The sequence below is a fragment of the Chiroxiphia lanceolata genome, chromosome 8, assembly GCF_009829145.1.
Source record: "Chiroxiphia lanceolata isolate bChiLan1 chromosome 8, bChiLan1.pri, whole genome shotgun sequence".
Taxonomy (NCBI): domain Eukaryota; kingdom Metazoa; phylum Chordata; class Aves; order Passeriformes; family Pipridae; genus Chiroxiphia; species Chiroxiphia lanceolata.
The window spans coordinates 19008559-19034147 of NC_045644.1; the positions used below are offsets into that span (position 1 = coordinate 19008559).

At 39.5% G+C, this 25589-nt stretch overlaps 1 protein-coding gene across 6 annotated transcripts in view; it reads right to left on the reverse strand.

Annotated features, from left to right (window-relative positions):
- The window catches only part of MAPK8 (mitogen-activated protein kinase 8), a 137352-nt gene that overhangs the window by 22696 nt on the left and 89067 nt on the right, over nt 1–25589 (reverse strand). For 3 of the 6 annotated variants that reach the window (XM_032695365.1, XM_032695370.1, XM_032695369.1), the window contains exons 1-2: nt 23714–23798; nt 1981–2147 (exon numbers count right to left, since the gene is read on the reverse strand). In XM_032695365.1, the coding sequence (XP_032551256.1) occupies nt 1981–2102 (122 nt within the window). In that variant the 5' untranslated portion in view covers nt 2103–2147; nt 23714–23798. The other 3 variants (XM_032695371.1, XM_032695366.1, XM_032695368.1) reach the window with 3 other exon arrangements.

A 25589-nucleotide genomic window follows, 5' to 3' on the forward strand; every position in this document is an offset into this window, starting at 1 on the left:
CAGGAAGGTTCAGCTTGCTTTTCCTGCCAGAGCTAATACAAAAGCTGACTACCATGCAGACTCAGGAAATATTTATCAGTTACTAAAATAGTCTCAGCAGGGAAAATATTGTTTTCTTGTCTCTTATCAGGAAAGGTACTCAAACCTAATGAAGAACATCTGCAGCAAACAGTAGCATCTATTAAATCCCAAACTCACTACTTTAAAAAGCAGATTGTCTATACAGTTTGTAGGCTTTAATGATTTTTATTCTTTTAGCATCAAAACCTCTAGTCACTATCAAAGGAAAAGAAAATGGGAACAACACATACCAGTAACTTTCTTTGATTTACATTTTCTACTGTATCTGGAATTCCTCCACCTGTCCCCAAGACAAGGATTATCTTATGAAAGAGCATTCAAGAGGTAGCCAGGAAAGACTGCCAACCTGGGACTCCCATACCAGTACTTAAATTTCTGCATCCCCAGTATATAACAGCAGCCTTAGAGCCTGTTTCAATATTAGGCCAACTATTTAATATTCTTCCAAATCAAATTGGATCTATTAATTTTTAAAAAAAAACCCTCAACAAATACAGACCAACTAAAAAAAAACCCAACCCAAATCACAAGAATTGCACCATATCTCCTTCAGACATGGACAAGATTTAACTACATGAGCACTCCAGTCCTCCTCAGGGCAAGCAGAGAGGTTTCACTAAAAAGGCTTCCATTATCACTACCAGCAAGTACAGAATGTCACTAGTACATGGTCAGTTTTTGGATCTTAGCTTTAGGAAGATAAATTTGGAAAACAGGTAGTAACATATGACTGGCAATCAGAAGGACAGTTATAACATCTAAAGCTTTTGCTGGCATTTCTATAGCAACTAAACAAACTTGTCAAATGACTGTCTACATCCCCAGTATATTAACACACATGCAGACAAAATTCAGATCAGTTTTTCTGATGCTGCTACTTAGAGACTAAATAATCCTAATGCCAGAAGTTACCAGTTCAAAACCAAATCTTTCTAGAGTACTGGCCTTCAAGTTTTCATTTGCACTAAGCACACTCTTTTATTATTAACCCTGCTAAGACACAAACATGAATTAAAACCCCACTCATACCACACAATCTCGAAACACTGAACAAGTCAAGATCAAGGTAGTAAAGAGGCTACAGGGAAAAGTTTTTGAGACTATGCTTTTCCTTTCCTTTCTTTTTCTTGATATTTCTTCTGTATTTTTACATACCTGGTTAGCATCTTAAAGAGTTACAATAAATTCAAAAATCTGCAAGTTCCTGTGCTATCTACATCCTTCTCCTCAACATTCAAAAAACTTGCAAGAAGCTCAAATCAACATTTCTCTTTGGGGCAATGCCACTGCACAGGAAAACAGTGCCTAAAAGCAGTTTGTTGTCACCAACTTAAATCAACTGGACACTTTTCAGTCCACAAATCAGAGTTCTTATTCAAAGAATTATACTGTCAAGTCATAATTTTCCTAAACTGCATCTGGTACTTACATATTATGATGAGAGTCAGCATCACAAATGCTCACTAACCAGGTATTAGGAACTATACTGATTACATAACTAAGTGAACCGGACTCCTAAGAAACCATTTCAAGAAGTACAAGCATCTACGAGCAGCAAATACTATAAAGAGTATTTCTCCCTTTTGTTTCACTGCAAGCAGTGTGGATTAGGATTCATTTCTTCATCCAGGTTTTTTTTCCCCCCATTAATTTACAGGACTCAGCATATCTGGCTGAATTTGCACAAAAGGGCATTGACTCAGAAGCTGGAAAGGACACGTGTCAAAAAGCAACAGCAACAGCCCTTGCTAAGGACAAATGACCAACAGCTACCATCACTGTTTTGCCTGCAGAAGGTAGTTCTCCACATTCTTGCTCAGTGACACACAACACCTGAAGAACCCAAAAAATTCTGTTAAGGAAAACTGAAGGTACACTTAAATTTTAAAGAAACCTTACCATACTATCCCTTGTGCTCCTGATCCTATTGGTTTCAAATTCTGGTATCGTTTCAATACAGTGAAAGTAGAGTCTCCAATTTCAACGCTGTAGAAATTGTTGTCACGCTTGCTCCTACTCATGACGGCGACTTAGTTAGTTCACTTCATCCAAATTTCGCTTCTGGCCTATGAAGAGACAAAATTGGAAAAACTAAGATTTTACAACTGTATGTAATCTGACAAAAGGCAAAATTCCTTATAAGACACAAAAGATACTTCCCAAGTAAGTCCCACACTAAAATGTAAGTTATGTTTCATGTCTGCAGGAATGAGATAGCATGTGTTTGAAATGTTTTATTTTTAGGAGTGTTCCTAAGATAAGATTCTAGAAGGGCAAAAATAACAGAAAGCCAAAAGTGAATGGATGGTAGCAAAAATCTTAGGTGGGAATGACAGAATACCAAAAGGCAAGAAGCTACACATCATCCAGAGAGCTCCGAGAGTCCTACCATCCCTTCACACATTCACGTACAGCAAGGGAGCTGCAAGGAGCCAGACACACTCCAGAGGTCCCATCCAACCTGAATTGTTGCATGAGTCCATAAATAAAAGAGTGACATATCATGAACAAATCCTCCAGATATTACAATCATCAAAATACTCGTGGTCACAACTACCACTGATGTGGAAACACATACAGTCAGTCCAGGCCAGAGAAGGAAAACTGGCTCGTCAGAGATCTCACATATGACCTCCTATGAATAAAAGTAATAATCACAGAAAGAGAGAACAAGAGCAAGAGAAAAGGATATATATTTCACCAAAGTCCCCTCATATTAAAAAGAGGTAGGCTTACCGGAGGGACCCAAAAAGCCTAATTTCTGAGCAATATGTGACACCATCCCCAGCTCTTTCTTCCCTATACCTTTTATCACTAGAGCTTTGGATTCTGCCACTTTCTCAACACTCTGTTCATAGATGTATTTGCATACAGTTTTGGAATAAAAATGCCCAACAGACATAAAATGACAAAAAAAACCATCCTGAATTAGGAAAAAGAAAATTTATTGCAGATGGTATGAAATCACCCAAACAAATTTTTGAAAATCAGAAAACAAAGAATGAAGACAATAATTCATGTAATCTTCCATTTGTTCATCATCAGCTGAGGGAAAAGAAACCAAAACAGGATCTTGAGTTTATCCACTAAAAATGTATTAAGATCTAGTGACGTTGAACAATGTAGGATTAGCTGGAACAGCTCAGTAAATAGAGGTCTGCTGTTTGGTATCAGCATCAAGATAATGAAAGTTTCATACTTCACTTTGGATAATTCCTCTCAAACAAATGCAGGAAGGACTGTTCCTTTTCCTCCAAGGTTTCCAGATGAATGTTGACACCATTCTATTTAAAGGTCAATATTTTGAATAGCCAAAGCCAAATGTTCAATTGAATTTTCTTTCAATTTGGCAAACTTCATACGATCAAAGAGTGAAACAAAGCAAGTGTAGTTTAAGAAAAGGATCTTGAGAGACAGTATTCTCTTAGAAAACAATTTCTTTATATTAACAGCTTTTACCTACATCCCAGACACAGTATTATAACCAAGCAAATTTTATTGCCTTAAAGTTTTGTCAGCTACTACACATGCAAAACTGTAAAACGTGCTTGCCAATATGGACTGAGAAACTTGCATTTACTAACTATTTTATAATTCATAATAGTATTTTACTACACAGCAGCATATAAAAGAAATCCTTGTTTATTTTTACCACGGTAAAAAATTTCTGTGTAATCTTTCGGTAATAAAGCTTTAACTCCATTATGAATATATAAGCTTGGCAGTCACCTAGGTACTGCCTATAACCAATTCATCTCTCTGCTGCAAAGAAATATGAAAAAAAAAGCTTAAATTAAGTCTAAGCTTCATAATTGAAAGGCCCACACTCTGGACTATTACAGTAGCTACGGTGATAGTAAAAAAAAAATTAAGCTTGTGACAAGATTTGGTATCTAAGTTACATCTTTCACTTTAGTCAGGCTTCTTAGAACTTCAAATCAAAAAAACTAACAAACTCAAAACCAAACATAAACTTCAATTAGTAAAGAACAAAGAAATAAAACGGAAAAAACATAACATACTACAAAAGCGCTATCAGATTATGGTTTAAAAGGCTTTCCCTGATACTGGATTCTTTAAAATGTTGTTAAAAAACATGCCATATGTTGCACCTGAATACTGAAGATCCTACAGTGCACTGTATCTTTCTACTGCCAGTTGAAAAACTCGGGTTTTTAGTTGCTGATGGATCTATTAAACTCTATACAAAATAAACTACTAGAAAATTTCAGAGTGCTTCCCCCTTTAGTCACAAAACTTGTTGAGTAACTCTTCCTTATAAGACATGTTCCTAAAATAGCTGTGGTAAGAGACCTGATCTACCTGGACTCTTCCTCAGACACCTGACTCCCCCTCACTACCATGACCCATCACTACCCTTGCAAGACTGTGGATTTAAGGTTTCTCAGACCTCTATTTTGCAATATTTCAAAGTTCTAGAAAATGAGTAAAGAGCAAGACTGGGGAGATGACTTTTGCAGTGCAAAGATTGCTTTTGCAGGAAACATTTAGATGAGGAAGCAAGCAAAAACAAATAGCCCTTCTATTACATACAGCAAAACCAAACAATTTCTGCACTGTTTCAGGGAAGGGACTGCTCTCTCTCTCAAAAAAAAAAAAGTGTTCAAAGAACTCCTGAGAAACTTCAAGTCAGGGTATAATGCACCAGTAAAAACAAACAAGACACAGCAGAAAAACAAATACGTGATAAAACTGAAAAGTTTTTGTAGTTCAATATACATTTGTGTGCAGCAACTCTGGAGCACCACTTCAAGTTTGAAAATTCTTCATCAAGTTAAATATATGCTAAAGCATGTGCAACCAGAATCACAGTAGTTGGTTCCTTCCCCATTATCCATGAAGTTTGTTCCTATAAGCTTCACATGATTAAAAAGTAGGTTTGTAATAATGGCTAAAGCAGAGAAAGAATTCAAAGCACCCCAGACCAATAGTTTGGATAGAAAAATGGTATCAGTCAAACACAATCACAAGAGGATAGTAAATAAATGAGGAAGGAGAGGTATCACAAAGTGAGGAAGAAGGAGTATCTCCACTTGCATCTAAATTATCGTTCCTTTTTCTGCAGCCCCTTGTGCTGTTCATCAAAAATTGTCAGTCTATACTGTGATAGCAGGAGATAGAGTCTCTCTCTTCATTTTAAATGCATGCTCTCCTGCCATAAAACGGACTTACTCAGCTTCAGAAGAAATGGAGTACGTTCCCAGAAAAGCCATTTCTTGCACATGTTCTGTGGGGAGCCATTGTGGGATGTAAATAAGCCACTTGGACATAACACACTCAGATCAGTACAAAGAGAGGTCTTAAAAAATATGTACACATGCCCCTTGCCTCCAACCCTCTGGTATTCCACCTGGCCACTACAGCTTCCTCAGACTGACTGAGCCCTGACACACATCACCTCTGCGCCCCTCACCTCAATGTCTCATAACTTCCACACAGTTTTGTTCAGCAACCATGAGAGTGTAAGTCTCTCATTTTATAACCAAGTGTACTTCCACTCAGTGCTTTGCTCCCACTCAGCTCAGAACCCCTCGTGCTCCCTGTATCTTCATCTCATATGAAAGCATCCTCAGAAATGCCTGGTATTGCCAGCTCTGTAAACACAGCTCAGAGAAAAAAGCCAAAGACCTAATTTTTTCCTAGCTATTAATTTACTGATGACTAGTCTTATGAAGACTAGCTTCAAAGATCCACAACACCAAAAATCTTAGTCTTTAAATATTAAAGCAAGTCTAAATTCAGAAATTGTCAGACTTTTAAGATTCTTAAATGATGTATACCTTCAATGTCTTTCATTAAAACATGATTAAGCTATTTCAGATAAAGTCGCCTGCCTGAAATTTGACATTTTGTTCCATTTTCTAGCAATTTTGCAGAAGCACATATGGAAAAAGAGGCAGGATGCAGATTTCTATTATTAATGAGGAAACTAATAATACATTTTTCCCATTAACTGTCAACTTGCCGGAATGCTGTCAACTGTCAGCAGTGGAATAATCCCACAGAAAACTTCAATTTCCTCTCACACATCAACCATTGTTCCTTTCCTTGAAAATACTGTGCCTAAGCAAATTTCAGTACATGGCAACCTTCTACTGGCAGCCCACAATTAGTCAAAGTAAGGGTATTTCAAAACTGAACCCTAAGATAGCACTCTGTGTTTGGCATATTAATTTACCAATTCTTCAGACTGCTGTAAGTACTATTTACCCAAGGAAGCACAACAAAAATGCAGGAACTGAAAGTAAAACTCTGTCCATACCCTAGGAGATCCGCAAGGCTGTGCTTAAGTGTTATTCTAAATTCACTAACAGCAACTAGAATTCAATAGTCCTGCAGGAGACTTCAGATGGTCAACAATTTCCACTCATGACTTCTCTACAGCCTGATACAGCTGTAAAAGGATAAACATGGACACACTGAACATGTAGCTCCATGAAAATGCAAGTAGTACATACCTATGAAAGTATCATGGCTAACCTTGAGAAGTATGGACATTCATAAAAAATGTTTCATTGACACCTCTTCCTCCTCCAAAAGTGAATAATGCTACCAATGAAGATTGATCAAAATTCTTCATCCAGCTTTAAAACAAGCATATTTAAAACAATAAACCATGTATAGCAATATTCATACCCAAATATGCAAACATCTCACATGTACCTTAGCCTGCCTCAACAAGACTGTTCTACATAAACTGGCTGACTTCAAGATATCTGGGAGATAACATAATGCTGTATTTCAAGACAATTTTGCCTCTAATACAGAAAGCATTCAATTTATTAATCAAGATATGGAACAATGTATGAACACTATACATTAAAATGACTTTCCAGTACAGCTTCAATACACTGGAGAAACAGATGGTTTGGGGACAGAAAGGTGGGGTGGGAAAGAGAGGAGATAATTCCCTGCACACACAGTTTTCAGTTTAAAAGCCCTACTTCAAGTGCATTAAAAACCTTAGAAATGGCCAAGCTTTAAATAAAAAAAACCCAAAACTCACAATGCAAAATTATATAAACAATAGGAATATATTTAGTAAACTTGTCTTTGCAGAGTGTATAAATCCATTTCTTTAGAAGGCAGAGAGATGGCTTGCTGCTCATTGCAGATCCTGCTTTATTTAATGCTTTTTACACCTATGACACCACTGGTCAATGCTCAAAAGGGGCCCTCACAGTAACAGAGCTTCAACTCTAACCAGCACACTGCAAGGTGCCCATGGGCTTAACATGTTTGAACCAGAGCTGGCACCAGTGTGGCTCAGTCGAGGTTTACTCTGTGCACAGCTCGTGGTATAGGTAGTTATCACACCAGTCCTCACTGTGTATTTATGGCTGGATTTGAGCAATCTAACGTTTAGCATTTAAAATCAATCCAGGCTCATCTGCACCAGGACTCCAAGAAGTTTAGCTGAAACAGCAGGCAACTAAAAACTTGCTCAGCTCATGAGCCCAAAGTGTTATGCACCTGAGTTAACCACAGAAAGTTCATGTATCCACAATTAGAATTTAATTGGAAAACCATGTGCTTTTCACTAGACATATGAGTATTTACCTTCTGTGCAGCACCATCAAATGCTACTTTCTTGGCTATCACACCTGCTAGCCTTCACATCAACTAGATACCAGGACTATGCTTTTTAAATCAGACATCACTTTAAAAACCACACACGATTATGTACAAGGTTACTTTGCTTATGCAGTGATCTGAATGCATGCATTCCAGGCACACAGAGGAACAGCAACGGAACATGTTTTGTGAAAGAAAGGATATCTCAGTTTAAATAAGAGCAGAAAATATCTTGCAACCTCTTCTGTGCTTTCCCCTCACTAGAGACACTAACAATGAACAGGAAAGCTTCAAAAGTTGCATTAAAAACTGACATAAAGGATACATTTGAGAGATGTCTCTTCTGTTCAGACAAAGAAATGGAACCCAAGAGAGAATTTTCCACTAGGGACATGGAAATAGAATTGGTCCGAATACTGACAACTTAAAGGGTGGAGAAACATTGGCTCTGTACAGCTAAGTCTCTAAGACTGCCCTTAATTGCTGGTTTATACCTTCACTAGACAACATGATATGAAAATCCAGGATTCAAACCATGCTATAGTGTATAACACCTTATTCTAAATATCCTTTTATCTAAGAAATTATCCATATTCAGGTTATTCCTACTGCAGTGAAGAGGTATAGCAGAGAAGGTATTTTCATACCCCAGTACCTTGAAATGCAACAGAATATAAGAAATGATAAAAACCATAGGCAGGAACAACCAGCATTAACTACAAGTTTTGCACGAAATCAGACTTGGTTTTCATGTTTACAGTTTCTAGAACAATGCTTTCCTAAGAGCAAGCATAAGTGGGCTTAGTTTTGGAAGAAAATTAGGATGCTAAGCCAGCAAACAGTCTTTGGGGCAAAAGACATATCTCAGGTACAACACAAACACCACCTAAGACAGCAATCTGTCTACACATGCTGAAGACTGTGGCCTCCTGGGCAAAACTGTTCTACAGTGAAAGGATATTATTAGAGTAGCTGCTCAGAAGTAGGACTGACAAAAGATGAAGACCATGGTAGTTAAAGAGATGCAGAAATGGAAAAAAAAAGTTTTAAAATAAAACAGTTGCATATATTAACACATTAATTAGCAATATAATCAAGATAGTATAATGACAGAACTCCATATCAACGATGATTCAATAACCCCATTCGGAAGGCATCTAACACTATGAAAATGAATATACTGCAGGAATGTATGGCTGACCTAGTAAAAGCCAACAGTACTTCAAGTACACGCTAGATTGCTACTGAATGCAAAACAAATGCACAGTGTTTATAAAGCTCTTGCATTAATGAATTTTATTTAATTTCTTTGTGAAAATACAGTTCACACATAGCTGATTTGTATGCATCATGTGTTCGTGAATGCTTGTCTAATTTTCAGCTGTCATGTTTAAAGGCTTCTGGACATCTGCTAAATGGATAGTGCAAATACAGCCCAGTTGTCAGATACACAATAAAAAAAATGCTTCAAAGGCTCAAAATTAGGAAACAAAAGAATTCTGTTTCTTAAAGGTAACTCTGTAACTCTTTCAGTTATTCACAAAAGTAACCACGCTCTTAGTAACATTTTCTTTTTCCATGCTGCCCTTGAAACTGAACGTTGTATTTTGCAATACTTCTAGCTCTGCTAAATGCTAATGCAGATAAGGAATTTGGAAAAAGGAGTTAACATCAGCTGACTGAAAACTGCAGCAAGATATTACTAAACCATTACAAATGCCAAAGATGTCTGAAAAACCTAAAGCTTATTCTAAAATGAGATATTCTCACTGTTGACTATAGGATTTGCATGGCTTTCAAATTACACTTTCACAGATCAGATGGTTTTAAGCTGAACAACTTCCACACAATTGCCTGAACTACTACTAATGCTGACGCATTTAATGAGGTCTCTGGCTGATGTGTAAAGGACATTGGAAGTGCCTTGCATCTCATCTAATGTATGCCTGCATTATAGGAGTCCTCTGTCTGGCTCACACCACTCATGGGAGGAGTGGTATAGCAAAAATTCCAAGTCTACAGCTTGATCCCAGAAGTTATTTTCCATTTGCAGCTATTAAACAAAACACAAATGTACTGGGGTGATTCTTACATAGCTCAGGTCTGAAGTGCAGTGTAGGTACACTTCTTAAAATAACAGTACATTTTAAGACACCTTTTGCCCACCAGAAAGTCAAACTTCACTAGTTACAGATTCAGTAAAGCAAAGGTGGATACCAGATCTCAGTGTTCGTCCAGAAAAGAAGTACTGAGGCAGGGGAAACCTGCATAAATGCAACAAGGGCACATTTATATTTCTATGTTATGACTTGCCTACTACTTTCAAGGTCAAACAAAAAAGGGTAAGTCACTTCAGTTTGCTTGAAGACAAGAGATTTAAGACCAATTTATTTTTTTTTAAACTTTAGGACTGTTACATTTTCTTTTTTAGTAGTCGTTTTTATATGGAATATTTAAAGCAATTACTGATTTCCTAGAGTCTGTTGAATATTTAACAATAAACAGATGGCTTTCTCCACTAAAGATAATTTCAGAAAAGATCACAGGTTTGCTATAGAAAAATAAATTTGGCTTTAAAACAAAAAACTTTTGAGTACGCAATAGCAAATGAAGCTCAAGAAAATGTAATGTGGGCTGTTTGAATCAAGTAATTACTTCACTGGTTCAAAAAACATCACTGCCAGATTGATAAACCTCTTGGAAAGCCTTACAGCTCTCTCTGTTTAACTAACTCTGTTCTCAGTACAGTTTAACAGGAAACAACTACATAGAGTCCTAAATTAATAAACAATGAACAAAATCCATTAATACTGATGTAACCTTTACCATGATTTAGTGTTGCAGTTTACAGGACTCTAACCACATGCTTCGGCTGGATCACCTGACTTTTTCCAGTCATTGAGGAGCCTACTAAGAAGGGGAGGACATACAGGGAAATAAACCATCCTCTTCTCCACTCCAGTGGTCTTTTCTTGACCAGTTATTCACCTTATTACAGTTTCCATAAAAGATAACCTACTTGAATGCAATTGCAATAACCTGAACTGAATTGTGCATTCCAAAAATCACCTGGAGCCCCATCAGTAACAAGGAGGTGCCTACCACTTAAACAGCACAAGTTCACACAGGAGCACTGGCACTTCATATTGAATTCCAATTCAAGCCTGCTCAGCGATGCCTCTGCCATCTATGGAATAAAGTCGCAAAATTAAGATGAACGTAAGCTTTGCCATTAAATACAAAACAATCCCTATAGAGAATGGTTGGGATCACAGGAGACTTTAAAGAAAGCAAGAATCATATTCTCCCTTTGACAAGGAAGATCAGCAAGTTACATTGCTTGGAAAAGAGTATTTACATAAAAATGGTTTTGTAAGCTACTTGTAAAATATCCAAAAGTTGGTATCTTGTTCTAAGTTCTTAACCTGGCAAATAAAAAGTCTATACTTCTTTCTTCATCAGTTATCAGTAAAAGTTCCTTCAGAAAAATCTGAAATTCCGCTAAATTCAAGACTTCATGTTGCCCACAAAAGAGCATTCCAACAACCCATCAGCATTTCTTGAAAGCGGCACTCACAAAACAAGTCCGATAATCTGATTTTAAGCTTCACAAGTGATGTCCTTCCCCAAATACCAGCTCTGTTTGGAACCTTACATAGAGGGAGCTTTCTTGCAACCATCATCTCCAGATATAAGTACATAAGAAGCATAAAGTGCCCTCAAGAGTCATAAGGTATCTATGAGTTTTTACCTAGATTATAGTGACTGAAGAGATTTTCCAGATCCTGAATCAAAGCAGAAATAAATAATTAAAATTTACAAAGGATAACATGAAGACAAAAAGAACAACAAAGCAGAGCCTGAATCAGTGGAGGAAGATCTGGACGTTTTTTTTACTCCATGTGTGAACGAAGAGTGAGAATGATGCAGGAAACCAGAATCCAAGTGCACTGAGGATGAATTAATGTTCAAGAGAGACACCAAATGCTAGTCAGCTTCTCAAAAATTCTTCAACAGACATCCAGGCTCAGCTCTCTATTTTTTCCTCTTGCCGAACTGGGTGAACTTTTACCTTTAATACTATTATAGTAGAATTTGATGGGCAGGAAAGGAGAAAACTTCTTCATAGAAAAACAACCAGCAACTTTTTTTTTTTTTTTAATTACGTTTAGTAAGCTTCCTGCATTTTAAATCCTTCCCAGCCTAATATTTATTTACTGTGTAAACTGGAATGGAAGGGGGCAGAATGCATCCATGAAATTTCACACCTACTGAAAGCCAGCTTCCAGCTTAGAGACAAACTAGAAGTCATTAACAGAAAAAAAAAAGTATATAAAAACATAAATAAGGATAGCAGGTGCATGTTTCATTTTTCATCCTAACTAAATTCACCTGCTCCTTCTTCCAGTTACTTCAGTCAGTGACTGACCCCCATCCCAGGGCCGTGACAGCAGCTGCAGCTCCTGGGCAGAGCGCAGGTAAACAGCCTGATCTACGAGCACCACTGGCACTGGGAGCTTCCTTGTTTGCTTTGAAGGGAGGGATGGAGACGAGAATTATTACTGGCAACCAAGCAAGGATCTCCCCAGGGAAGAGCAACATACTTATTTCCCAAGCAGAGCTTTCAGTAGCAGCTGCTGGGGAATGCAGCCCCTTGAGTTTTCCCTTTTCGTATTGTTCCTCATTCTCTCTTGAAGAAAGCAATTTCACCAAGGCTGAGGGCAGACATGTTCTGTGGTGTCACTGAAGCTAGGACACCCTGGGGATTATATTTGCAGGGTGAGTCACACAGGCAAGAACTTGAAGCTGGCATGTTCTCTAGCACTGCTCCTGTCAGACTTACCTGATCAATACCAGAGCATCTCAGCCACTAAGCAGTGGAATGGTTTCAATGGTTTCAATGGTGCCAAATGGTTTCAAAAGTCACAATAAAAGGTTAATAACAAAACCAGGAATGAGCTCCAACAGCTCATTTTCAACATTATATTTTATGTACCAGTGCCGAAATTCCCTGCATCAAATGATGTTCAAATACAAGGAAGGCTGAAACACCAATCAGTCACAGGTTGCAGTCACCAGTGCCAAAATGCTAACAGCTGAACCTGAAACTGGGGAAACTTGAACTTTTTGTATTGGGCAACCAGAACTTGAGTTTTTCTGCTTCCATGTCTCAGAGAACTTCAAACTGTCTCATATAATGTCAGAAGTAACTAATGATTCAGAGGCTGTTTAACAGTAAGGAAAGACCTATGACTGGAAGCAATAAAATTAAGACTGTGACTAGCAAAATACTGATACTGACATTTGTCTATAAACAGGTAGTGTAAGATCACATGCAAACACAAAAAACAGTTCCTGTTGTTAAACACTGCTCCAACCAAACTATTTCCTAGCACTGCTGGGTCAGCTGGCATGGACAGAACCACCAACAGCACCACCAACGCTCCAACAGCAATTTCACACACTGCTCCCCAGGGAGCACAGGCAGAGTCAACATGTCCACTTTACATCCCATTTCCCTCAGAAGCTCAAAGCATGAATTTATGCAAACTAAGTACCAAATACCACTATTCTCTAGTCCTGACTCCTGAACTGGGGTCAGCAGCATCAACTTCAAATGCTGAACCCACAATCACAACTTCTGAGTATTCTCTCTATAAAAATCAGTATTAAATGCTACCCACATTTCTGAAGAGAATTCTCATACTGTGAAACATCTCTTGCAAAACATTCAAAATAAGACAATCAATATAATTTCTGATACTACTAAAACAGTTGGTTTTTTTAATATCAAATTCAATTCAGCTGAGAACAGAATGTTTTAGTCAGATAAACACACCAGACACCTTGCACAAGCAGGAAAACGAAGAACAAAGTAATAGATGCACCCACAGTAAATTACCCACAACTGACATAAGTTTTGCAGTGATTTTCTTTTTAAAACAGACATTCTTCTGCATTTTATCAATAAAGCTCTTATTGAGAGGATTACACTTAATCCACCTTCCTCCTCTTGCACCTCAGTTTCTCTAAACATCAAAGCATTGCCACATAACACCACTAGACTATAAGTTATAGCCCTCCACTACAAAAAGTACTACAAAAATGCATACAATAGTCATGAATGAAGATTTAAGGTGTTGTTTGTTAATGGCACAGAGAGAACAAAAGAGATCACCCTAAAGCATGGGAAAAAAAGCAAATAAGACAGCAGCACACGCAACTTCCCAGCATTTCTCAGTCAGGTCAGCTCCTACAACACAGCTGCTCTGGAATACCAGTGCACCCTCTCTGGAAAATCTCACCTGTGGCCAATAGCACTTTGTTAAAGTATGTATCCTACCAAGTTACAGATCACTTCTGAATTAGTTTATTACAGTGACACTCTGCTGCTATATGGTATTCTGTACTACATGATTTCCAGGGGTTTTTATTTTATGATAAGGGTACATATGACACAAAGATTAACACATGAGGCTGCACAATGAATTGATGCATTTTTAACAGAATACGCTGCAGAGTTCCTCTATTCTTAAATATTCTTTTTTTTACTAAGTGATTAGACATAACCAGAGATCCTTTTAGGTAAGTATCTTCCTTCCCCTTTAAAACAGGTTTTCGATTCACAAGCAAGAGGATGTAAAGGAGGCAGATAGCCTGCAGCATGCACTAGGAAACAGCTTGTAAACTGGCATTTCTAATGATGAAGATTCCCACTCTACCTTTCCTCTCAAATTCTTTTACGGATTCCTGAACTGTGACTTTAATTAATCATAAAGATATTTAATAGGTAGCATTTTTCTAGAACAAGCATTATCAGAATGAGTAGCGCTATACCTACCAAAAAAAAAAAAATCACTATGCAAACACACTGCTGTGCTGCATTTCATAGGAAGGTACCTCTACAGCTTCTTCAGTGTAATGTCACTCCAAGCTCCACTACAGATGGTTCCATGATAAATCCTATTATCGCAATATATGAAGTAACACTTTGTGTCTTGCAGGTCAGTTTTGCATTAGAAATCATAAACCAGAATGGCTCCATGAAAAGAAAACTTATATAATTCTACAGTTTGGTAAAGAAGCTGTTGTGACAGCAGATTAAAAGACTATTCTTAGCAAAACTCTCCTTTTCAGAAATAATAGGGTAAGACAAAGATCTCCCAATTCCTTAATCCTTTTTCTAACAAAAGATTATACAAAAGGATGGTAGATGGAGAGAAAATCAAGATAAAAGGCTTAAAATATTCGGGTTTATCTCAGGGCACTATTTGTCAATTGAATTTGTATTTTTTTTTAACAATTCTCTTAAAATCTGAAATCAGAGAACATTCAGTAAAGCAACAGTTCAACAAGCTGTTCTACTTTAAGAACACAATTTAATTGTCAAATGTGCAATCTGAATGCATGCAGTTGGACCCAGAAAACAAGTCAGATCATAATTCTGCCTAGATTATGACTGAGGCCACTGCATTCAAGGCAATGCCATTCCATGTTGCTGTAGATATCTTCCTTTTGCCAGAAGCAGGTCATGGCCCATTCAGCTTATTCAGATACTTGAAAAAGCTTAAGCATAAGTTAACTTGAAATTCATGAGAAAAGAATAAATTACTAATCCTGGCACAACACTGTTTCAGCTGACTGTCTCAGGGAGTGCTAATTCTAACCATTCCACAAAAGCGTGCCTGCATATGTCAGCTCTCTGCCCATCCAATGACCACTGGAAACGCAACAATATAGAACAAACAGGCAAACCATCAGCAAAGTAAACCATTAAATATGACTCAGAGCGCTTCAATGAGATCTGCAAAGTTTAGAAGCGAAATCCCATTCCAGGATTACTCTGGAGGTAGAAGGAAATGCTTGTTCTTTAACCTCTTGCAGGGGAAAATGAAAATTAAATGTTTAAGCAAAAGAAACAGATCAAACAGTTCTCTAATTCTTTTAAAGAACAACAGCAAACAAAAGATACCAAGTGACCTAAAATAGTAATTAAATATCAGTGATCAAGAGGACAACAGCTACAGCGCATTAGAGGAAGCAAAGATTTGCATAACAGCTGGGGAAAAAAGTTTACAGAATATTTAAAACTACATTAATTTTAACTTTAAATCCCAGCTACAAAAACTTAGAATCCAATTATGAATGTGCTACTTTTGCTAATTCATGCATTTATCTGTGAAGTACAAGTAGATTAATGTGCTATGAAATCCTGTCTAAAGTATTTGGCATAAAATACCTCTGTAATAAGAGCTTTAGAATGGAACAAAAAATCTCCAAAACATATGACAACTTGAGCACTAACAATTCCTTCGGAGATACATTATTTTGCACAATAATTTCCTGGGAGTGGGCTGGGAAGGAAGGCAGTACATTTCAAAATAAAGACTTTACTTTCCAGGTAGTTTGTAGGAAACTCCACCAATCATTACTAATGGCAATACAGTCTGTTCAGTTGTCCCATTTCTGTTAGACCTCAGTAGCGTCTGATGCTCTGCCTTAGCAAAAAAAGACAGAAGTTTCCAAAATAGAAAGAGTTTGAGAATTCCCATACTTTACACAAGAAGAAAGCCACCCTTCAGAAGCACTGCTGTGTACCGTACACCAGCGCTGGTGGCCATGCACAGCTGTGAGGAGAAATTTTCTGAAGAGAACTAAGAAAGAATTTCAAACAAACTAAAATAGGGGGAGAATAAAGTAGTTCTAGTCACATCAAGCTTTTATGATTTTCCCCACAATGCCATGCTAATATTAACCCTTTTTATAATAAAGGTTATAAAGCTTGTTACAATATAAGCTTATCACAAACTGCACTGTCTTCCCCCTTCCCTCATCTTGACATAAGTCGCATAAGAACCTTGTAATGCTTTTCTAAAAAGCAGCAAAAGAAAGCCAGTCTATTGTTCAACAAGGATGAGTTTTGCATTACAGCAACTGTGCAAATGGAAGTCACCTGCTGCTGGAAGGTTTCACTGTTCTTTAGATGAGCCACTGCCACACAAAAGAACCTCGCTATTACTGTGTGTCTCCTATGTATTCACTTTATGGCATTAAGTGAAACAAGTGAACATAGCTCACAGCCTTCTAATAAAACTTTTTAGCACCACTCTTCTTGCTCTGAAGGTGATCAGGATGTTTGTCACCATGCCAATCACAATGAACAATCAAGAACTTATCAAGATTTATACTGGCTGGCATATCAACCATGGCATTCACTTTTACTGTTTTCATAGTAAAAATTGGGATTACATGCTCAAAACTATGTACTTTTACACCCAAGATACTGCAAGTAAGCATCATGACTTGTACTTACTCCAACATCATCTTAGCATTAAAGCTACTAAGGAACACATCTAGGGTTTTCAAGGATGTGCCATCCCCAATACTGGACTTCCCACACAATTCTCAGTCACACATAAGCACCTGTATTCACATATTTAAATACCAAGAAGTTCACACCAGGACAGCTGCTTTGTTAAGATACAAAACACTCACTCTGGGTTGTAACTTTCTGTTCTGCTCACCTCCCTTTCCCTAAGATTTCTTGTTGACTTTGCTAAATAGACAAATACATAAGAACTCACAGAAACAAATGAGGTGCAGGACAACGCCTTCTCAAGGCAGTACAAGCATTAAAGACAACAGCACAGAGAGATTTATGATTCTGACATGGCCCCTTTTTCTTTCTCCCAGCAGCTATTAGTCCTGCCACCTCTCTGCAGTCATGAACTGCTATTGTGATCCACTGGAGCTCAGAGCTGGTTTGCTCCATGAAGTCCCTTGCCGGGGTAACCACGCTCCAGCTGAGAGTAAGGAACCATCACCCACCCAGCAGATCAAAGCCTTGGAGCAGCAGCTGCCAACATGTTCCTCTGCTACGGAAAGCGAGACATGGACTAACTTCAGCTGGCTACAGGCTGCTCACTGCCAGCTGTTTCTTTGCAGATGGGTTTTTGTGTTCACCAGAGTGATCACAGGCATAATAGGCATCATAACCACTTTTTTTTGTCCTTTATGCTAGGCCTGCAAGCAATTCTGGCCTAGTCAGCTGGAAAGTTCAATGCAGGGCAGAAAAATCAGTATTGCCACCAGCAGACTTGAACTAAGATGCTTATCACATCTCATTACTTTTCCCTTCACAACTTCTAACACAGTTCTGGGCAGCCTTGTTTATCTACAGCACCCTGCCTTTGTTTTGCCAACTTCCTCAAGCTACTTGGAAAATAAAGTTTTAAAAATCTCTAACAGTAGAATCATAATATGGCTTGAAAGCAACCTCTGGAGACCATCTATCTGTCCAAAACAAGCAGAACTTCAAATCTGTATTTCTCTCAGGCTGCTCCGAACCTTGCCCCATCTAAACTCTCCCTGGAGGAAGACTCCATGGCCCCTCGGGGCTCTTGATCCATGAGAGGGGGTGACTGCTGCACCAAGACATTCATTTCCTTCCTGTCCTTCTGAAAGTTCCATTTGCAACCTTGACTCATGTACACTTTAGAGGTGGAAGTGGCTCCATCACCTCTCTAATTGCTGGTTAAATACAGCAATTGCATTCTCCCTGAGCCTGCTCTTCCTCAGGTTACAAACCCAGTCCTTTCTGTACCCTCAGGTGCTCTAGACCCCACTCAGTGCTGGACTCCCTCCTTTGTCTCTCTCACACAGTGCAGGGGTGTGTGATCTGCTGAGCAGCTCTTCAGTGGGGCTTCACAGTGGCTCCACAGATGGGAACAGCTCCTCCCCAGTACCCTGGTCAGGCCCTTTCTAGTGCAGCTCAGCAAGTAACTGGCCTCAAGGGCTACAGAAGCACGTGCTGACTCCTGGTCAGCTTCTCATCCAGCAGGACCCCTGCTCCTCTTCTGCCAGCAACCAACAGCTGAAGAATCATTTTCATTTTATAAACTTGGGCATTTCCACGACTTTGAGATCCCGGTGAGAAATACAATATCTACTGTTCATCCTGATTTCACAACAAGCAAAAGACCAGACTGGAGACATTTCAACTTTTGCTCAGTAGACTAAGGGACAAGGTAAATGTTTGAATGGACATAGACTACAATGATGGGAACACACATTTTCACCATAGTTCGCAGTTAGAAGAATAAATATTGAGTAAAGATATGTTTCTGCACACTTGTAAGATGTATTGTATCAAAAAATGCTAGGTATAACGTCAATAAAATTAAGTAATTAAAGGTTGTTAGAGTTGTGTTTGTCTTTTTTTAAAAAAAACTCAAAATCAATAATCACAGTAAACAAGCTGTCCAGTAGCACTGTAAAATTAATGTTTGCCCTTTCTGTTTATTTTAAGTGTACACACACACGAACACATACACAGTATTTGCTTTGTTTGCAACACAGATTACCATTAACATGAAGTATATTTTCTGCCAGTCACCATTTTAGCATTAGTCTATAATATTCAGCTAAGAAAAATTAATAAGCATCCCGTCTGTTCACATAACAAGGAGCATTTATCCAACAATAAAAATTACAATATGGGCAACAGTGGGGTTTATTTTAGTATCAAGCTTACAGGCAATCAATTTGGACAGAAAAAGAACCAAGAATTGGTTTTTAATCACACAGAAGAAAAAAGCATTTAAAGGTAAGATGAAGTGTGTGGTTATTAATTATATGCTTGGTACACAAAGATCATTATCTCTTCACACATAAATCAAAGAAAACCTTACAAAAATATTTTACAAAATAAATAACAGTCAACTTAACAGAACTATACAAACAGCTAGTTGGGAAGTTATCCACGCCGATCCGATTCAACATCAGTAATGATTCTCTTTCTCACAGTTTGATGTAGTCAGCTCCAGTCTGTTGGAGGAGTTCTCACTCAAAGGCTTTGTAGAACCTACAGCAAGCAAGCTGCTATTCCCTGCTACACCTATAGCTATTTCCTTCTCATACATTTCAAGTCAATGTATTGGCAATGTATTCTACCCATCACCAAGTCAGCATGTATTTCCCAGCATCATGTTCAAATTCTTTTAAGACAGCACAATTCTTAAAAATATCACCATTCACTAAGAAGGCTACAGTTCTGCCACAGGACAAGCTTATACAGATGTCTAGTACTAATAAAATTCCGCTAAGTATTTAGTAAATCCAAGCAACTTCAGAAACTACTTAGTGACCTACATCTGCAGTCTCATATTTTGAATAAGACTTGGGACAGAAAAAGAGTAGATTATTTTCAGCTTTTTCCTGAAGACTTCATGTATTACTGAGATATAATAAGCTGTGAAAAGCTATTAGAAGGAAAGCTTTGAACATTGAATTAAAAGCTGCCCCTACCAAGCAAAAAACCCTAAAAGATAAATGCTACATATTTTTGAAGTGCCACAAAAGATAACTGAGCACTCGCATTCCTTCACATAAAATAGTCCTAAAATAGTTAATATTTTTTTCTTCACACAGTATTTAAAGTAGAAAGCACAAACAGTTTTCAGCACTGGGAAGATGCATCTTTTGCCCCATTGCCCCGCCTCAGTCCAAAAATTTCCAGATTACTTTATTTAAGGGCCCCTATTGATAATACATGTTTTCTGAAATGATTAATACAGTTAGGTGTGGAAGAGGATGTCCATCCACACCAAGTTACTGGCACATAACTTCTAGATCAACATTCATTACCAAATGGATACTCATCCCCAATAATTTTGGGCTTTACAGCGCATTTAAAAACCACAATAAACATCTTGTTCAGAATGCTTTTCAGTAACAGGAGCAGAAGTCTGCAAACAGGTCTTTAAACTAGCACTTCTCAATATAAGAGGTTTGCCCCCTCCCACCACTTCAGTCTTCCAGCAATCACCACTTGATCTGTGAGTACCTTTGTGCATATCCCTGACTGACAGCAATCCTCCCCCCGCCCAAGCAACCTCCTGGTCTTCCAACCTTGCAACGGCACAGCCGTTTGGTTCAGACACATAAGGGAATTAATCAGGCTGAAAAATAGTCCAAGAGGAAGATTTGTTTCAGCTGGATCAGTTAGCTCCTTGATCTATTTTGCCACGCGGCAGCTGGCAAGGGGGAACAGCAGGTAACAGAAACTGCTTAAGCAAGGCAGCCACTGAACACAAAACTACGGTGTGGTGTCATAGAAATATATACACTAAGTCCTTGACTTTTCAGAGCAATTATATCAACCAAGTATCTTTCACCGACACTACAGTCTTTGTTAAAGAGAACATACACAAATAAAAGAGATTATGACTGTACTTTCATACAAATACACCTTGTAATAGAGCACTGAATGCTTCTTTGAATGCAGCTCATCTTTTCATGAAGACAGTCAGAAAGGACCTTTATCAAATTGAAAGGCGAATTTCCAACTCCATATAAACAAGGGGATTCTTGAAAGATTTGAAAGCTATATGTTTAGATTCTTAAATCATAGTAAAAACTGTTTTCAGAACTCATGGCAAAACTGTGGTGAATTTCACAGCAGGCAAGCAACATAAGTAGTCTCAACTGGATTTTTAAAGAGCTTTCAAAAGATCTTTCCGTAACATAAATAGAAGCCTGTTTCTGCAGGTTTTGAACTAAGGACTAAGGTGGTTTTTTTTTTTAAAGGGAACATTTACAGCAATACAATACATTTAGCCTTTATTAAAAAAACTAGGAGCAAAACAACATTTGTCTAATTCCCAAAATGATACATTACATATATTAAATATAACATACAGTAAAACTATATACACAGAGCCCTTTTCTTCCCCCAAGGGGGGGGGAAGGGTGTGGTAAATTAAATTTAAGAAATAGCACACCATACTTAGCAAATTATTAGGAAGGCCATTTGTATTTGTTCAGAGTACTGGATCAATCTTCAGAAATGAGGAGGTGCATGCATCTTTTGAGGAATAAGCATCCAAACAATTTAGGCAGTTGAGGAAGGATAAAAAAGAAACCAAAACACATATACAGTAAATAAATAGCCAGGTAGGATTATGATCTCAAATACTAATGCATTAGCTCATTGTTTAAGAAAATAAACAAACAGCACATGAAAGAAACACACCAATTCATTTCAGGTAAGTAGCGGGCAGAAAATAAATTCGGCTGTTACCATCTCCAAACATTTATTCCCTAATTTTGTGTAACAATTCACTAATGTAACAATTTTACCTAAAGCACTTGCAAAGGAGCTTATACCTGCACACATATAAAGCCAGCAAAAGCCTTGGTCCCTAAAGAGCAGGGTTAAACTTAAAACACAAAAACCACACACAAAAGGCAACTCTACTTCTGCCTAGAACAAGCAGAACTATAGGACTTGGAACCCTATCAGATCCCCTCACTAATATTTCTGACCTAGAAGTCTCCATGAAGTATATGGTAGCCCTCAAGATTACTTTGAATCCTTATACAAACCAATGGTCTAAAAGCCTTGGGAACTTTTGCAGTGGAAGACATTATTAAAATTCCTTGTTTCATAGTACGATTTTGTACACCCTCTGCAACTCTGAATTACTCTCGGTTCAGCAGATGCTTCTCCCTCTCTTCTCCTACCATACTTTTGCCCAGCTGGCCCTCCTGAAAACTATCAAGATCTGGCAGGCAGCCTGCAACGTGTCTGGTCCCTGCCCTGGCATCACATGTCCTGCAGAACTCCAGAACAGCATCCTACTGTCAAACTAGCCTGTGTTACACATCTTCAAATCAAACAGGGCAAAAAGGCAAGATGGCTGCTCCTACAGACCGAGATGAAAGCAAGGGACTATCTGAAATTCAACATTTTTATTAACTACTGTTAGAAGAATAAAGTTTCCTTCATTATACACAAGGAATGCTCAAATAAGTCAGTGAACTCACTTCGACAGTATTCTTAAAAAGGTTTGGCCCAGCTTCATTTCATGTTACAGTTTAAACCATTGCCAAGTTATCTAATACACTGATATACCTGCAGGCACATGTAGACACACATCATTCGGGCCCAGAACTGCATTTGCTGGCACCTCTAGAACTGAGACCAAGTCCCCTGTGACCTGCAAGACCATCACTGTTAAAGTCTCCACACCTGTAAGTAAAACCAAGCTGCAGTAAGCAAGCTTGCTCAATTCCACATGCATATGCCCTAGGGCAAGTAATACTTTCCATCCCCGAACAAGCATAACACCCTTTGTGTTTATATTATCAGATAGGCCAAAGCGTGTAGAATTTTTCGATTGCTTGAAAGCCGTCAGCAAGCCTGTTCTGCACAACACTGAGATTTAAAACGACACAATACGTCCAAAACCATTACTGTAGCTGGGGGTGGAATAAATAATCAAGTGGCATTTGTTTTTGTAGATTAGAGGAGCTCAGGTCAAACTTCACTGATGGAACTACTCCAAGCAGAAAGGCATAAAGAAACACGCTTTGGGAGGAAAACTGGAGGTAACAACACAGAGAAACCAAAGGGCAAAAGAAATTCTGCAAAGAGACAGTGGCTCCTTTTGCAAGAAATGTAAGAATTCAAAGGCAAAGGAATCAAAGACGCTGCCGGTCACCCCCCAGCCCCCGGATCTGGAGCAGTTACATTATCCCAGAGGAATATTTTTACGCCTTAAGAGGCATTTTTAGGAGCAAGGTCATGGCAGCTGACCACGGAAGGTTGCATTTTCCCCTCCTCTCCCGCAGAACCTTCCTTCCCCGCAGACGAGAGGCCATCTCGGCCTGCCCGGGTGCCCCAGCTCCCAGGAGGAGGAGGAGGAGCCCCGCGCCGAGCCTCCTGCCCCTCCTGCCACACCAACAAAGAGCCCCCCGCCATTATCCACCCGCACATCCCCAGACTCCCCAGCCCCGAGCACACACGGGAGGTCACCGGGCCAGAGAGCCGCGCACCGCCGCCCGCCCCCGGGCAAGGGCACGGGCCGTCCCCGGCTCCTTCCCGCCCGCTGCCCGTCGGAACGTAAACAAAACGCCCGGGCCGGGGCCGGCCCCGGCCACCGCCGCCCTCCCGCCTGCCCGCCCGGCTCCCGCACCGCGCCGACCCCGCTCCATGTCCCCACCGCCGCTCCCGCGGGGCCGCGGCTCCGCTCACCGCCCGCCGCCTCCGGCCTCGGCCGCTGAGTAATGAGCCGGGGCCGGGCCGCGCTCACGCACCGCGCTCCGCCCGCCGCGGCTGCGGCTGCGGCTGCACCGCCCCCTGCGCTCGCCCCGCCCGGCGCTGCCCCGCGCCCGGCCCGGCCCCTCCCGGACCCCCAGCCCGGCCCCGCCCGGGCCCCGCCGAGGCTTTGCGGTGCTCCTGCTGCCCCGGGCTTGGGCGTAGCGTTGCTCTTCTCTTGGAGAGGTCCTTTTCCCGAATGACGCCCGGTGGCCAGGCCTCTCTCCCTGCTGGGGTTTCGTAAAATGTTTGCGTGTTTCCAGGCCTTGCCCTCGCGCTCTCCGCCAGGGCGCTGGCACCCAGCCGTCATACTCTGGCATCGGGGCTGCTGCTGCTCCAAGATGTCCTTCACGGCCCTGGCAGCTCCAGGCTTCCCGCGGCAGGGCTGGCATGGCAGCGCTTTATCTCATTATTGGGCGTCTGGAGTGGTGTAACGTTTTATTGTTCTGTATCTGCGCTGGTAGTGTTTTTCCTCTAAATCTTAAGCACCTCTTTGTGGGATTTTGAGTTTTTCATTACCATTGCCTTTGGCTCCTGGCACCTGACATGAGTACTCACTCCTTGGATTTTCAGTATTTTCCTTGGCATATAATTGTTTTTGGTGTTTTGGGTTGGTTGTTCGGGTTTTTTGTGGGTTTTTTGGTTTGGTTTTTTGGTTGTTTTTTTTTTTTTTTTTTTGGTTAGTTGGGTTTTTTTGGTTTTGTTGGGTTTTTTGGTTGGTTGGTTTGGTTTTTTGGTTATTGGTTTTTGTTTTTGTTTGGTTTGGTTTTTTGGTTGGTTGGTTGGTTGGTTTGTTGGTTTTTTTTTTCCCCCGCCCCCTCCCCAGGAATGTCCCTGCTTAGGCACAAAAGGAGGCCACTCAGCACCCTGAAGCAAGCCTTTGTGTATTTTTACTACATAGTACAGAAAAAGGCCTTATGAGCAGTATTTTAAAAATATATAAAATCTGCCAGTTAGGCAGAGAGTACTGTGAAAATGGACATTTCAGATTTACTTCATTGTCAAACGTGTCCTGTGTTGATAACAGCTTTTATCCCTCTTTAATAAGCATGGACTTTTACACAGTAAACGTAGTGCTTCAGAATATTCCAGTTTTGTCTACTATCTTGGTGTTAAAAGTTTCACCTCCATAAACTGTCCATGTACATACTCATATGCCTATTTTAGTGAGATCTCTGCACACTGCCCTTAAAATTCTCACTTAATTTAAGCAAGCCCACTTTCATTCCATATGTTAGAGTGGGTTTTTTACAGATCCCAAAGACATATATATAACACCTCCTTTATATCTATACAAAAAACCCCCAAAACCCAAACACTATTGTTCAGACTCTACCACCAGTCCCCTTTAGATGCCTCTGGGCTTTTAAGACACATTTCTCACATCACCTCTGATCATTTCCATGGGATAGATCCCAAACAGAATTAGCCGGGTTTTAGCTTCAAAGCTTTTTCTTGTTGCAGCACGTTAGATCAGACCCAGACATTGTGCTCCCTTCCATGTTTACATGTGCTATAAGCAAAGCTCAGCTGGCAGAAGGGGTAATATGAACCCCAAAATACGCTGCAGGCAAAATTTAATCTGGATAGGTCACATTCATCTTGGCCATCTTATCAATTACCACACTCTTGGCAATGAACAAAGTTAAAGTATATTGATATTTATAAACTGCAAAGCAAAAAATTCAGGCCGAAATCTTTGGAGTCAAGGCAATGGATCTGAATGTCTGACCCAAATTTTGACGTACAAAAATCAAAATGTCAAAAATTAGATTCTATAGCAATAAACAAGAGGCCAAAAGATAGAAGGAGC